Source organism: Dacryopinax primogenitus (genome assembly GCF_000292625.1).
Source record: "Dacryopinax primogenitus strain DJM-731 SS1 chromosome Unknown DACRYscaffold_18, whole genome shotgun sequence".
NCBI lineage: Eukaryota > Fungi > Basidiomycota > Dacrymycetes > Dacrymycetales > Dacrymycetaceae > Dacryopinax > Dacryopinax primogenitus.
The window spans coordinates 520,161-535,803 of record NW_024467215.1 but is presented as its reverse complement, the minus strand read 5'-3'; the positions used below and the strand labels follow the sequence as shown (position 1 = coordinate 535,803).

Here is a 15,643-nt window from a genome sequence, read left to right as displayed (position 1 = left end):
CCTTCTTTTTCTCGGAATTGGCCATGTTTTATCCTCTGCTTTGGTTCAGGCTTTCCTCAACTCTTTGACTGAACTTAATGGGAAGTACGCTGACGCCAGCCTCTGCTCATATTATGGGTCGAACATTCTACACAGCGGAATTGCGAGCGCTTGCCAACCTGGGGTGGCCCTCGAATCCCCCGCGTGCGGCCCATTCTGGGAAACGGGTGGAGGCCTCGCGCTTCAGCCGTGCGGCGGGCGCTCACCTTCCCCCTCCAGCGAGAAGGTCGATGTGTAGGATTGACCCACCAGAATCCGACGCGACCGGTGATTGCCTGTCCTGCTCGGAGCGCACGGTGACGCGATCCCCCTGCGGGGAGCCCCTCCTCTGGCTGAGGGGACGAGACGATGGGAGCGGGGCGGATCTTGGAGATGCTGAGGTGTGAGGGGGGGAGAACGTCTGCGTCGCCACACCTGCTGGGGCGTGGTGGGGGCGCCTTGGGCGGCCGGATGGCCAAGATCTAAGTGCGATCGTGCCTTGTTGAGATGACAGTGGGGCGTCTTGAGGTACATACAGACCTTTTCTGGCATGAGCTGACCTTTGACGGGTTCCACGCACCGCTGGACATAGCCGGCGGAGAAAGGTCGTCCCTTTTCGGGAGGTGTTCTCGGCATCTCGCGGTTCGCACAAGGATGGGGGCGCACTGCGCAGCGTTGTGAGGTGAGAAATTGCACGATCTGCGGTTAGCTCGTAATGGTGCGGAACCCCACCTTGGCGTCAAGAGCCTACGTAAACAGAACTGCAATACACCGAAATCAGCATTCGTCGCGCAAGCACACGACACCTGTGGCCAGTTCGGGCAACGTCATGTCGGCTGATCCAGGACTGCGGGGACCCGCTGCTCAGGCTCATTTCTCCACGCTCTTGGGCAGGAATGCCCGGGGTGGTGAAGCGGAAATTGAATCCCTGCAAGCCGCGGAGAGAGCCCAAGTAGCAGAAACGCCAGAATCAGACCACGCCAGGGTTGTTGGTATCCCAAACTTCGGAATGGACCTTGCAGAATCAGACCATTTGGACCTGGGCTGCGGCAACCGAGGCGGAAAGCGGGAGGAAACGTGATGTGGGCGTGGTGTGTGGGGCAGGAGCACATGACGGACTCTTGCGAAGAACGATACTCTGGGAGGTTGCACGGCCAAGGCGAACACGAGTGCGAGCACACGACCGGGTGTGACAGCGGAGAGTACAGTACCCTGTGCACATTAGCGACCCGCGAGAATTTGGCCATGGTGCGCCGATCTGGCTAGAGAACGTAGATCCGACGCGTGGCTCGGGTCGTCAAGTGACTTACAATGCGTGCCTGGTTGTTGGCTGAGCGTATAGAGAAATGAACGGGTCACGAGCGCCCGAGGACGGATCATGCGGTGATATTGGGCGTATGTGGGCGTGTGCACGGGGAGGGGGTCGCATGTCTCTGTGTGTTGGGTGGGGCAGGATGGGTGCGGAGAGTGTATTGAATCGGTATGATGGGAGCACGGGCCATAGAGGAGGGAAGAAGTGCGAAGAGAGGGAACGAAGAAGGCTGAAGAATATTGCATTTGGTATTGTGCGGAAGGAAGGAAGTTAGGCCAGACCCTGCGGAGATGTGGGGATGCCGGCGGACTCTTGGCGGGCAGAAGACGGCGGCTCATATTGGTATAATGAGCATAATACATGAAAAGAGAAGGTTAAAATAGAATTATTATTATTATTATTTCTGGCACACGACAAGACAGTACCATGTGCAGACAAATCAAAATAATCCACCGGCTTACTGGGCCGGACGGTGAACGTTTTGCCGCAATCTCGCCGAAGAAGCGTGATGCCCGGCAAAGCGGGGCGGGGGCTCCGACACATTCTCCAACGTCGAGCTTGTTCTCGTCTCGTGCCATCCTGTGATCATTTTCCATGGTGGTCTTAAGCTGATATGATACGCCCGCGGGTATGAATCGAGGGTCTAGAAGCGAACAAGCTCAAAAAGGAAATTCGGAGCGACCGGGTACTGGACCGGTGTTGAAGCACCGGAGGGGGTGCCGAAGCGGGGATGGGAGCGGGGCCTGAAAGGGCTTGGCTTTGCCTTGTAGGTTTTGCGGGTCTGCCAGGGCCCCGGTTTTCGGTATTCGGTACGATTCTCGGGCGGTGCTGAGAGCTGAAACACCTGACATCTCAGGAGGTGGTGCTAGGCGGGGATTTTGGCTGCTTGGCTAGCCCGAGTCTTCCGGTTTATTCTTGGGAAGCGATGCGGACTAGAATCGTCGAGGTCTGGACAGTCAGCGTGAGAAGCAGGATGAGTAAAAAGGGTCGATCTGCGGGAGCAAACCGACGTCATGGGGTCCAGTTAGCCCTTTTGCCTTGCACTCCCGGGGGCTACGAGTAAATGCCCTTTAGGGGATGGGAAGAGCGAATGAATACACTCCACGTGAACGGCTGTTCGCGGACGCAAATAAGGACGGGGAGATGGACGCGGAGCTGTCGAGGGCGTGGGGGGAGGTGTCCTGGCAAGCCAAATTACGTTCAGGCTGTACGTGGAGAGAAGACGGGCGCGGGAAGAAGACGGAAGAAAGGGAAGTGGGGGATTGTATGCGTGCACGAGGACAGAGGGACGCGATCAAGGCACGCTATGTAGGACGCGATGTCCGACAGGCAAGGGTGTTTCGCCTGAACGCGCATAGACCACCCGGAGAGCGTCATCCATGCAAGATGATGATGACACTCTGAGCGCATCGCCCCGGGCTCGCTGTTGCACGCCCCGCGCCCGGCTGGTCTACCGAATCCGGCGCGTCGGGTCATTGCGCCCGCTCTGGCCGATGGGGCTCACGCGCCCAGATTGCCGAATAAGGGAATGGGCGAATACTGATGGGTGGGGTGGGGAGGAGGGCGAGGGGTGTGATTGTGCAGGGTTAGAAGGGGGAGAAAAAGGGAAAGGAAAGGAAGGAGGGATGTCAAACGGGGCTGATTGTGATGCGGGGTGTGTATACAAATTAGATTTAGAAGGTCAAAATGGACCTGTCGAAGCTTCGTGTACTGTCGTGCAGCCTTATTCTGAGACGTTCACCTCGGCGAATAAGTGAGACCTTACGCCTCACGCTCATTCCGCACCAACACAACACACAAGTATGTATCCCTCCCCTTCTGTAGCCCAAACCCACGCGGCTTACACACCAGACAAAACCACATCCCAGCCTATAAGAACACCGATATTCACCCAATTCCAATCACGCAATCCCTGCTCATACTACCATACCCACACCCCAGCACCCACCGGCAACAATGTCTGCCGATACCGCCGACTCCGCCGACTCCGCCGACATGAACTCCGGCTCCGAATACGCCCCCACGATCACCGACGTCCGTGCACTCTCCCCGCTCGCCGGACTCGCCCTCTCCTCCCAGATACGCGCCGGCCTCACCCAGCCAAAGGGCAAACGCACCCTCCCCACCGTCCTCCTCTACTCCGGCTCCGGACTGCGGATATACGACTCGCTCACGGCGGAGAGTAAGGTGTATTACCCCTTTAGCGAGGAGGAGGCGCTCCTCACGCACAGGGCGGACGAGATCGTCAGCCGCATGGGCTTGCACGCACAAGAGGGCGTCATGGTCGAGCTTGGCGCTGGGTGAGTTTCCCATCCCTCCCGATCTCAGATAGACTTCTTCCCGCCTTCTCCCCCGCCATTTTGCGCACATGACCCGCGCCACGGCGCGTCGTTAGCCTCTCAGTCGCGCGGAAGAACGCGCCCTATGTGTACGCCCTTTGTCAGCCATTGGCTGTAAGCAGAGAAACTACACCGTGCGCATGGACGGCCGGAGCATGACGGCCACGCGCGCGGGAGAGCGGTGCACTGTGCGGATCACTGAGTTGGTGATGCGCTGAGTATGGGGGTGGCCAGGGCGTGCGGGGTGTGCACGTGGCGCGTCGCGGGGTGTACGCGAGGCTAATCTCGATTGACCTTTTTGAGCGCCGCCTTCGAACCCCGCGGCTTCTTCGCTTCTCTGTGCATGAATCCGCTTGCTTCTCGCTTCCTTTGTTCCATCTGCTTCTTGGCCATGTTCTGGCCCCTCCTTTCTTCATCCACAACCCGGCTGTCTCGGGTCTCAACATTCTCCTTTTGTGGTAATCTTCGGTCGGCCGGCGTATTGATGATATTCACAATGCGCTCTTTCAATCACTCCGGCACGGTACACCGGAGTGTCATTGATCATCTTCTTGACCCTTTTCTCCAAACTCTATATCAACCCAGTCTCGTGCTCACTTACTTACCCGTATCCTCCCCAGCGCATTGCGCAAGACCTCCCTCCTCCTACGAGCAATGGCAAAGCTTGCTTCTACTCAATCGGAAGACACTGTGCCATTCACCTACTACGCCCTCGACCTGGAGCAGGAGGAACTCGAACGCTGTCTTCGTCTGCTTATGTCCACCTACGGCCCCGAGCTGAGGGGAAAAGTCGCTGCACACGGCCTTTGGGGAACGTACGAAGGCGGGATCGAGTTCATCCGCACGGGGGGCATCGACGTCCCTTCAGAGGAACACGAGACGCCAGTGCTAGACAAGACCGGGCTGGAAAAGTTCGGTGAAGTCGTCGAACGTGGGCGGAAACCTCAGCGCTGCCTTGATGTCCCTAACCATTGTGGCAATGATTCGTCGACTGTGAGAAGCAGCACTCCTCCGCTGTCGACGGCTGGAAGCTCACTGAACGACTCATCACGACCCTCCACTCCCCCGCTGGCGACTCCTTCCCCCTGCCCTCGTGCTCTGTCTAGCGAGGGCGAGCACCCGCCCCTGCACCTTCTCTTCCTCGGTTCCTCCCTCGGCAACCTCACCCGTCAAGCGGCAGCGCCCTTCCTCGCCAGCCTCCCGCTTCGCCCAGGGAGTAGGGACACCCTTCTCCTCGGGCTGGATGGGAGAAACGAGCAGTGGCGCGTCGAGTCCGCGTACAGCGCCAAAGACTACTGGACGAACGAGTTCCTCATGAATGGATTGACTAACACTGCGCGCGAGCTGGGCGGACCGGAATTCGAAAGAGAACGCTGGCAATATGTTGGGAGGTACAATGTGGAGGAAGGTGAGGATTTGCCACCTTCGTTGCCTGATGTGGAGCTGATGAATATGGCAGGTCGGCACGAGGCGTTCTATAGAGCGAAGAAGGATATGCAGGTCGTGCTTCCTGGAACGCCTGAAGAGGGTGAACTCAGCGTGGATATCGCGCGTGATGAGGAGATCAACATAGAATATTCTTACAAGGTGTGATTAACCCAATTGACGCCTTTGTCTTCAATGCCTGCTCACATCATGAACAGTACTCGAGTGCGGACGTGGCCACCCTCTTTAGCGCAGCCAACCTGCGCATCATCGAATCGTACCATTCGCCGAACCTCAACACAGAGACAGGCCAGCCGCTATACACGCTCTATCTCCTCGAGCGACCGGCATTCCATTTCCCCCTCCTTCCGACCCTCCACCCTGTAATCAACGGCCATGTCTTCCATCCCGATCTCATTTCGACAAGCACGCACTCAACCTCTTCCCCTAACGCGCTCGAGTCAGCTGACAGCCAGGCCCTGTTCAAGCGTGTCCCTACCGGCGGCGTACCCACCCTTGACGAGTGGAACGAGCTCTGGAAAGCGTGGGACATCGCGACGGTAGGCATGATTCCCGAGCCGATGATGCACCGGAAGCCTATCGACCTGCGGCACAAGTGTCTCTTCTACCTCGGACATATCCCTGCGTGAGCCTAGACAGTTTCCTGTCGCTTCGGGAATGCTCTGACCGGCTTGACGACCCGTAGATTCCTTGATATTCATCTCTCCAGACTCTTCCAGGAACCGCATACCCAGCCAGAATATTTCAAGGTGCGCGTGTTTCTTTCTTACGTTGATCTTGGCTGATCAGCCACATGTAGCACATCTTTGAGGTGGGCACATCGGCGAACGATCCACGCGGGATACAGCTAACATTCTTCATAGCGTGGAATTGACCCGAACGTAGATGACCCGAGCGTATGTCATGTGAGCCCATTTCGTTACTCGGCCCATACGTGCTCACAGAATGGAAAGGATCATTCCATAGTGCCTGAGAAGGACGAGGACTGGCCCACGCTCGACCAGATCCTTGCGTTCCGCGATGCGGTCCGGATGCGCGTGGCGCAGCTGTATGAGCATATGGAGACTGGGGAAAAGGCGTGCTTGCGTCGAGTGGGGCGCATCCTCGCCATCGTCTTCGAGCATGAGATCATGCACCTCGAGGTAGGTCGATATTCCCTCGTTCGGATCCGCTGCTGACACGCTAGGAAAGACGTTGCTGTACATGCTTATCCAGGCCTCAGGAGAGCCGAATGGTTCTCTGCCCCCGCCAGGATTCGCAACCCCTCCCTTCGCCTCCCTCGCCAAGGAGTGGGACGCCTTCCCCCCGCCGTCAAACCCCGTCCCCACCTTCCTTCTCGAAGAGGGCAGTATCAGCATAGGCCATGACGACTTCGAGGCGGAAGATTATGCAACAGCCGACGAGAGCTGGAAGGAGACCCACGAGTTTGGCTGGGATAACGAGACTCCCCGGCGGCTGGTCCGGCATGGGAGCGTCAGGATCGAGGTTGCGCCTATTACGAATGCGCAGTACCGCGAGTGGTGGGAAGGTTCAGGGCGGACTATGCCGGCGAGCTGGGTGCTCGTCGACGGGGAGATACATGTACGCAGTTCACCCACTCCAATAGTGCGTGTGTTTGATGAATATTGACTCATCCAGGCTCGAACGTTGCACGGCCCTGTCGCTTTCTCCGTCGCGCAACACTGGCCCCTGCAGGCATCGTACGATGACATCGCGGCTTTCGCCGCTTCGAAGGGAGGCCGTATCCCGAACGAGCTTGAGCTACGGGCTTTCCTTGATCGTACCGATGCGGGTGAAGCGGCCAACATTGGCTTCAAGAACTGGCATCCGATCCCGTAAGTCGCTCTGTCTTCAGTTCTCTGGAGATGCAGATCTGAGTAATGAAAAGGCCGCAATGGGACTCCATCGCTCAGAGAGGGCACAATGGTGGCGTGTGGGAGTGGACCAGCACGGTGATGGACCGATACGAGGAGTTCCTCCCCTCTGGCGTCTACCCGGGATACTCGAACGACTTCAATGACGGAACGCACCAAGTTGTTGTACGTGGCTCCCATTCTTCTTTCTGCATTTATTGACAGGTGTTTGTAGCTCGGAGGCTCATTCGCTACCCATCCCAGGATCGCGCAGAGACGCACGTTCAGGAACTTCTGGCAGCATAATTATCCGTATGCTTGGGTAGGTGCTAGGATAGCGTATGATATGCCGCAAGATATCGACGCTAAACCTGTCGCCTTTGCGGTCGGCACCGACATCCACGTGGACGGAGCGGTCTTAGGCCAGGATGAGAGCGAGGGCAAGGCGAATATTACTGTTGTGGTTGATGGGAATGCAGACGAGAAACTTGAAAGTACACCGAACGTTGCTCCTGTCGTCGGAGTTGGGATCGGGGATGTTCTCCGTGCGACCCTCGATTTCGTATGGTGGGTGAGCTGCCGGCTGGTACCGGACGCGTTTCGCAAGTTGACTACCAGGGGTTGAAGGAATGATGTACAAGTAGAAAGCAACAAAACACCTTCGAGAGGTTGTACAGTAGACTGTATCCAGTTGCCAGTCACAGCCTGCTCAGGCAGACATAGTCCCAGATAATTGGGCACCGTACATCAATGTTGTCCGAGACAGTGGGAGTTGAGGGGATATTGCGCAGATAGATAACAGATAAGCGTAGGGGCGGTGCCGACGGTTTTGTTATTCACCACGTGACTCCCGTATTTTTTTTGTTTGATCCCTTGCTCCTCGCTCCCATCTCATCGGTTGAATGTGCTGAGCTAGGAATGGATCTGATAAACTTGTTAATACGCTTGATAGAAGTCCCAACAACGCTAGTACTGTCAGATGAGCAAATCGGACAAATGGTTACGAAGTCATACCGAAATGCACCGTGTGGCGAGTCTGTTTAGGGTAATACCCATACTGAAAAAGGGAACTGGGCACCCATGGTGCATACTCCTCCCCTAGTACGCGCGCAGCACACGTGGTATTCTTACCATAACTGCAACAACAGACAATGTCGAACATAAAATGCTTGACTCCTCGTCCAGGTCGAGGCAACACTCCCGTCCAGCATGCTCTTCCTCCTCCCTCTCCTCTTCAGCGCTGTCCTCTCGCTCAACCTTCGGCGGCAAGACACCGCCGCGTGCATGGCAACCTGTACAGCGGACGGTGATCTGCCCACGATCGCGGTACTCCAAACTTGCGCGCTGTCCGACTACACCTGCCTGTGTTCGAATGCGGCCCTCTTAGCGGCAGACTGCTTGGCATGCGTACTGGAACTCAAGGGGTTCACTGAAGCTCAGTATACCCAGATATGCGGTGGCTTGGGAGGGACTACCGATGGTGGTACTTCGAGCTCAACGACTTCTGAGATTGCGTCTACTCCCTCGACCCCGACATCATCCCCAATCAGCCCGAGAAGTAACTTGTGCGCTTCTTCCTGCTCTTCAGCGCAGGACCAAGCCGCCTACACTCAGTTCACGGTATGTTCCACCGTATCATCCTCCAACGCAGCTAACACCACCCAGTCTTGCCCTGTGTCAGACGACACCTGTATGTGCACCGCGGCCGGCCAATTTTCGACAGGCTGCAACACGTGCGTCCTTGCTGAGCTCGGACTTTCCGAGAGCCAGATCGAGGCAACATGTGGCGCTTCCAGCGGGGGATCCACGTCTGCGGAAGATACAGGAACGGTGACGAGCATGAGCACGAGTACGGCGAGCAGTGGGGGACAGACTGGTCTGCCGAATGGAGGCCGTCCACCAATTAGTGGGGGTATGAGCGGGAGGATAGTTGGGCACGGTGGAGTGGTGGGTGTGGCCGTGTTGGGTATTGGCATCGTCTTGCTGATGTGAGACCGCAAAGAAAACCGGAGAGTCATGTCAGGAACGCGGTGCACAGACTTCTTCGAGTCGATTCGCATTTCCGTCCAAGTATACAGTTCTCCAAATTCTTGATTTCTCCAGAAGTCTTTTGTCACAAGCGCATTCCCGAACACAGTGCATAAAACTCACAAGTCACATGAATAATGTTGTCTGATTCAGCGTGATGTATTCACGAGGATAGTCTGTGGCCAGGAGATTCCTCGGCCGGCCGCCGTCCAAAGAACACCATTATTCCGATCTCCCAGGCGCAGGAAGGGCAGGAAGAGCATTTCCCGAGACGCCTTCCTCTCGATGGTCCAACATTCTCCCGCCCAATGTAAGTGTCCGACTCCTTCCGGCTGTTGCGCCTCCCATATACAACCCAGGGTTGTAGGCGCCCAAGGGTTCGGTCAGGACATTGCCGAACAGGAACGTGCCATTCGAACATATACCGTACAAAGCGCCAAGCCCGAGAATACGGACGCCAGTACTGTAAGGAGTTTGGTTTTGAAGGGGTCCTGTGAGGTGCAAGATGGCGGAGCGGGCGGAGTGCCGGATAGAGCGGGTTAGACTCCACCTGCCGGGCTGGTCGGGAATCAGACTGCTCCAGGGTTAGTACAAAAGCTGGTGTTGTATGATGAGAATTGTAAATCTTACAATTGAGATCTTCAAAGCGAAAGATTGCGTAGAAATCAAGGTGCGCAAGACACGACATGCAGATCAATCTACTCTGCTCGCTGCTGCTCCTCCCCGCGCTCGTAAGCGCCAGCTCTCACCTGCTCGTACGCTCCTCATCCTCCTCCCTCATCGGGCGTCAAGCCGGTGCAGCAGCATGCGCCGCCTCCTGCACCTCCGCATCAGACCTTTCAGCCCTGACGGCAATCACCAACTGCGCATCAACGGACGCGACCTGTATCTGTGACAACTCGAACGACCTGAGCACGGCCTGTTTGGACTGTATCCTCACTGCCGAGAACTTGACACCGGCGCAGTGGACGGCAGATTGTGGTTCTGGAGGGGGGGTTATCACGGGAGCGGGGTCAGCATCGGGTAGTGCCCCTTCTGCTAGTCCGAGCGCAACATCGTATTGCACGACGACGTGTGTGTCAATGGCCGACCAGGCGAGCGTGATGCGGATGATGGCATGTTCCTGCCTCTTTCTTCTTGCCGAGTATCGACTGACATCACCCAGGGATGCGCTAACTCGGACCTCACTTGCCTATGCACAAATGCGAGGATGCTCAGCTCGACCTGCCTCTCCTGCTGGCTCCAGCTCGCCGATCTCACGCAAGCGCAGTACCAGGCCGAATGCGCCAGTGGGACCGGGTCGAACAGTGCAGGAGGCAGTGGGGGAAATGGGAATAGTTTGGGTGCAGCACCAACGACGTCTAGCTCTGGAAGCGGCAGTGCACCTACTACTGGGACGAGCGGGGGTGAGACGAGCGGTGCGGAGACGGTCGTCGTTGGAGGTGCGTTGGGAGTCGTACTGGCGGCGATGGCGTTACTTGTTTGATTCACAAATATCGTATGAATATTTGTTGGTAGTACATATCAGGACTCGGCACTTGACATGGCTGTTATGATTTGCAAATATATCAATGGCACTTTATACCTTTCCAGGTCTGCTCGGCGTGAAGGCAAAGAGGGAGGTAAATAATTGCAGTTGGGGTGTCTCCTTCATATTTGTCGATATTCTTCACACATACTAGTTGGTCACGCATGAGTTGTTCTAGTCATAGTGACAATCAATGTAATCACAAGAAGATAACCGTTCAAATCGATAGTAACAAAACAGAGACACCGAAGTATCCCTGTTCCTCCCATCTGGATACGGTTAACACAGTTAAGTTGTGAACGCCGCTCGCACAAGGAGTAGATCTCTGACACGTTGGTTCGCGAAGTGGACAGCCCAGTCGAGAAGCGGACACTCTCCTAGTACACTAGCGCGAAGTTCGGGTGTGAGACACATCTGTTTTATGAGTATATCCTCATGGAAATTTCATCAGAGCTGCTGCATCGCTGCACTATTCCCGTACAAACTGGCTTTCCACATTTATACAGGCTTGCTTCACCTCAGCAGTGTGGTCATGATTAACTAAGAAGTAGTGATAATATTGTGACTTGAGAAGTTGTTTCACGATGGTGTGAAGTGCTGAAGTGCATATAATTGCCGCACAACCTCGGTCCGATTTTCGTCCTCAGCTATATTCACTCAATACCCCCTTTCAACCAAGCTTGCGGTCCTTATAAGGGAGATGCTAGCATTTCTCTCGTTGCCAGATTATTGATATCATTAACCCTGATCGTACCGACCGGGCCGAGCAAGACCCTACTTCTAACAAATGACGACCATGTCGAACGACACTGAGTTCCGGCTGGCAAGCCTCCGTCAACTGTGTGCCCAATACACAGTCGACGTATACAATGCCAAGCTAGGATAAGGGTATATATTACCTCTGCTGCAGGGCCTCCACACACCTGCGTTCTATCCAGCACCGGCACCCCACTAGACTCGAACATCAGTACCCCAATGGTCGAGAGTCAGAACGTCGCCGCCCTCCTCCGGGAGTCACCTCAAAAGACACCTCTCGCTCCTGCAGTGCCTGTCGATCTCTGGGAACCAGAAGCAGGTGAGGTGAGGATCCACGTCGAAGCTGCTGCACAGAATCCCGTCGATTGGAAACAGGCACGTCCCGCTCTGAACCAAGGGAAGGGGTACTGAACATATGGTAGGCGGACTTCAACTTTGCTTTGCCGTCGTTTCCCTTCATCGTTGGGGTGGATGTTGCTGGCGTAGTGGTTAAGGTTGGCGAAGGAGTGACCAAGTTCAAAGTTGGCGATCGGGTATGTGGTGTCTTATTTTCTCCTGTGATGAACCGCTGGCTCTGTGGAATGTGTTTGTGATGTGTATTCGGACAGGTCGTGACGATGACGCCTCTAGGAAAGGGGATAAGGTTTGGGGTCTACCAGAAGTACTGTTGTGCCCGAGTAGACGCTACGATACCTGTGCGCCTGACTTCACTTCATTCCTCACCAGAGCTGACACACGACTCACAGATCCCGGACAGTTACACATTCGACGAAGCGTCCACAACACCGTTAGCATACTGGACTGCTGCCCTTGGCTTGTTCATCTCCCTCCAAATCCCTCTCCCTCTCTCCCCGTCTGGGAAGGTCAGCCCAACAGTAAAGGACGAGACGCTGCTTGTCTGGGGCGGCAGCAGCAGTGTCGGTGCACTCGCTATCCAGCTGGGGGTGATCGCGGGGTTTAGAGTGATCACTACTGCGAGTCCGAGGAATTTCGAGTATGTGAAGAGCCTGGGTGCGAAGGCGGTGCTGGATTATCATAATACGGATGTGAGTTTCCCCTCGACCGAAATGGAGTGCCGAGGTCTGATTCGTGGACAGATCATCTCGCAGATCAAGGGCCTCGCCCCGAACTTGCGCTACGCCTTCGACGCGATCACTGAGCACGGTTCTATCGAAGCGGTCCTCTCCTCCCTATCCCACCCAGCAGCAGAAGTCGTCATCGTTCTGGACTTTGACGGGACCCTTCCTCCCGGAGTCAAGACGCACAAAGTTTTCGCAGGGGGTATCTACTATCCCGGGAACGAATCGCAAATCACCGCTCTGATACCGCTGTGGGACGCTGTCATGAGCCAGGGGAAGATTAAGCCCAACCCGATTAAGCTCATGCCTGATGGACTCAATTCGATTGAAGAAGGCTTCGATCTGATGAGGCAACGGAAGGTGTCGGGACAGAAGCTTGTATACCACCCCTGGGAGACGAAGATCTGAATGATATTATAGACGTATACTCAAGGAAGGAACACAGGAATTGACTGATGTATGAATGATCAATGATAACGGATACCATGGTATGTTTGAATGTGCTTCGATAGCCACCCAGTCTGGAAGAGAACGACTTGAGGAAGACCTCGCATATTTGCCTCCCAGGGATATTCTTCCAACCCTTCAACAGAATAATAACCTAATTCTACACAACACCCTCCGTATAATCCTCATCCACTATTCCTGAGATTCTCGAAATCCAGGGCTTGCGACCCTCTCGAGTCCACCTCGCACACGCCCAAGTAGCCCTCTTACACCCTCGCCAATCCTTCCCGCTCCTTCTCGCAGACCCTCCGAGTCGAGCTGTATACCCACACCGCTCTGGTTCGACGGGCCGCGGTAAAGTCCTGTCCCAGCTGGTCCGCCCACGCTGAGGTTCAGAGTGCCCAGTTGCAGGTTCAGAGCAGGCGCATTGGATGCTGGTGGGGATTTGAGCGCTGGAGAACCAGTTTGCGCTGGGGTTGAATTCGAGGAATTTGCGGGGAATGATGTTGGATTCGGAAGTGAGGCAGCTTCAGGGGCGGACATCCGAAGAAGATCAAGGAAGCTGTCATGAGACATTACGCGCTGGATACGAGAATAACATAGTTGAAACGCACCTTTTCGAATTGTGGATCGTACTCCCGCCTAATAATATCCGTGTGCCAGCACCAGTGCCAGGCTGTGATGCCGCCTGCTGCTGCAGTTCCACGTTCATGTGCGCCACAACCTTGCTCTCTTCATATGTCGTCCCACCCACAAAGAAGACGATGACGTCCTGCGGTCTCTGTAAGCTCGCGTTCGGACCACCCCCCTCGATGAACGGGTATTGCTGTTCCCTCAAACGCCCTTTGACGATAGCCTCGAGCGTCTGGGCGAGGAATGGCGTATGCTGGGTATAGACGTTTTCGGCTCCCTTGAGCGCTTTGAGCGCTGATTTGCCCCGGGCGAGAATGGAGGAAGTGTTGAATAAGTCGGATTGACGGCGTTGGGAACCAGACAGGGTGAGCAATGTAGATATAAGCTGTCGAGGAGTAATTAGATAAGAAAGATGACGAAGCAGAATTAAACGTACTGTGGCATCAGAAGCAGGAACTCCTGCTTGTGACAAGAGGGCGGGGAGTGAAGAGATAGATGATTGAGGGTTCGTCTGATGCCGGAGTGCATATAGCATTGATAAGCGCAACTTCTCTGCCGAAGGGATATTAGGGTTTTGTATTATTCGCTGAACATTCTGCACAAAAGTTTAGCACACCGAAACTCGGGTCAAGGAATATCACGCACTCTCCAATCCTCCGCATGGCTTCCACCCGCAACGATCTCCTGCTCGACCTCCGAGCTCTCCAAGCAGTTGTCCTTCCCCACCAGCCTGCTCATCTCCCCCACCAGCTCCACATGCTTACTCACATTCCCTCCCATCCTCCTAAACTCAGGGTATTCCTCGACGAACCTCTTCATATCCTCTACAGAGTCCAGCTTATGCGCGCTCGCATGTTTTTGGCTGTATTGCGTTACGTGCGCTTGGAGGCTGACGCTTAGGTCGCCGAAGGGGGTGTGGAGGTGCTGAGCGAGGAACGGGTCCATCTGCGGGGTCAGCATCACCTCCCGCATCTGGGGATTGACACTTGGAGAAGCGCTCATGTCCACACGGCCATTATGTATCCCGAGGAGTTCGTGGACCATCGCTTGATATGTCCACTGCATGAGCAGAGGCGTGACCGGATCTTCCAGTCGGTCGAGGATGAGCAGGACGCAGGTGCCTGCAGAGGCTCGGAAGTCGAACAGCTGTTGTTCAGCGGCCAGGTGACTGCGCATCGCTACCGCCAAGGCGCGAGATACGGTCGACGAACGCTCGTGTCGGATCATCGTCGGTTTCTTTTTCAGGCTAAGGAGAAGAGCGGAGAGAGTGGAAAGATGGTGTTGCAGTGCTTGGGAAGTGAGGGTGAGGTGACCGGGGGTCGTTGATGACGGGAGGGAGGAGGAGGAGAGGGTGTACAGCGGGAAGTTGGATGGTGGGGATGGGGTATAGTTGAGTGAAAACAGATAGGGTAGTACGGGTAAGTAATCTGCGAAGTGTTCTTGAACTTCATGTACGAGCTCGTAGGTATCCTGAGAAGCTAGGCGCTCAATGGCAGTCTTGGTGAGGGTATTGCTGAAATCTGCGTTAATTCAGTGGATTGTACATAAATGCTAGTGATATTGCGAGGTGCATACACAGGTAGTAACCACCATATCTTGGCTCCTCGAGCTCCTTCCCTACCCATTCCAAACTCTCTTCTGTCGGCCTAACAAATACGACACACTGCAGATGTGGCATCCTCTCTCTCCTCGTATTATCCACCCTGTCCGTAAGATAAACATGATTCGCAAGGAGGCTCGACTGTGTCGCAGCAAGGGAGATGATCGGAGTTGTGTGCTGGTCCAACAGCAACGCCTTCATAGATGTCGGGGATGATACGATCTTGTCAACGTAGAAGTTCACCGCATAGACGACGTCCATATCGTGCTCGTATCAGATGCGTGATGACCAGCCAATAATGTAGAGAGATCAATAGTTTAGGAGACCAGGTACGGACGACCCTTGACACCAGCGACGCGTGATTCCCACCAGGAGCCACACGTCGCCCTTGCTTCGCGTCTCTCTCACCGGTTGTCGACTCAAATCACCTGCATGGTTAATATTGCGCTTTACCGGTCATATGGAAGAATGAACAAACCGTCATCAATGACGTCTATTCAACCCAGCGCATTTAAAGTAGGTCATTCGGACAATAACATTCAATATATGGAGGCTTAACGAACCTGTCACAGCGCCGGTCTCATTATCGCACCACCACGGAAGC

At 55.2% G+C, this 15,643-nt stretch overlaps 4 protein-coding genes across 4 annotated transcripts; 2 read left to right on the top strand and 2 right to left on the bottom strand.

Annotated features, from left to right (window-relative positions):
- Nucleotides 1-111: 111 nt before the first annotated feature.
- DACRYDRAFT_110640 (uncharacterized protein) lies at nt 112-654 on the bottom strand (the record flags this gene model as incomplete). Its single annotated transcript, XM_040769094.1, has 3 exons — nt 112-195; nt 246-500; nt 559-654. The coding sequence occupies 3 exons, from the start codon at nt 652-654 to the stop codon at nt 112-114; spliced, it is 435 nt and encodes a 144-aa protein (XP_040625639.1).
- Nucleotides 655-3,325: 2,671 nt separating this feature from the next.
- DACRYDRAFT_57088 (uncharacterized protein) lies at nt 3,326-7,593 on the top strand (the record flags this gene model as incomplete). The annotated part of the gene is made up of 14 exons (XM_040775414.1): nt 3,326-3,630; nt 4,290-4,527; nt 4,618-5,077; nt 5,129-5,256; nt 5,313-5,477; nt 5,556-5,740; nt 5,801-5,864; nt 5,915-5,926; nt 5,979-6,020; nt 6,069-6,257; nt 6,307-6,726; nt 6,754-6,950; nt 7,004-7,154; nt 7,204-7,593. The coding sequence occupies 14 exons, from the start codon at nt 3,326-3,328 to the stop codon at nt 7,591-7,593; spliced, it is 2,946 nt and encodes a 981-aa protein (XP_040625638.1).
- Nucleotides 7,594-9,682: 2,089 nt separating this feature from the next.
- Nucleotides 9,683-12,767, top strand: DACRYDRAFT_110638 (NADP-binding protein; the record flags this gene model as incomplete). Its single annotated transcript, XM_040769093.1, has 7 exons — nt 9,683-10,096; nt 10,162-10,438; nt 11,435-11,604; nt 11,703-11,813; nt 11,889-11,975; nt 12,027-12,326; nt 12,378-12,767. The coding sequence occupies 7 exons, from the start codon at nt 9,683-9,685 to the stop codon at nt 12,765-12,767; spliced, it is 1,749 nt and encodes a 582-aa protein (XP_040625637.1).
- A 231-nt stretch (nt 12,768-12,998) lies between these two features.
- Nucleotides 12,999-15,300, bottom strand: DACRYDRAFT_83267 (Sec1-like protein; the record flags this gene model as incomplete). Its single annotated transcript, XM_040776620.1, has 5 exons — nt 12,999-13,258; nt 13,386-13,824; nt 13,876-14,034; nt 14,085-14,959; nt 15,015-15,300. The coding sequence occupies 5 exons, from the start codon at nt 15,298-15,300 to the stop codon at nt 12,999-13,001; spliced, it is 2,019 nt and encodes a 672-aa protein (XP_040625636.1).
- Between the last annotated feature and the right edge of the window lie 343 nt (nt 15,301-15,643).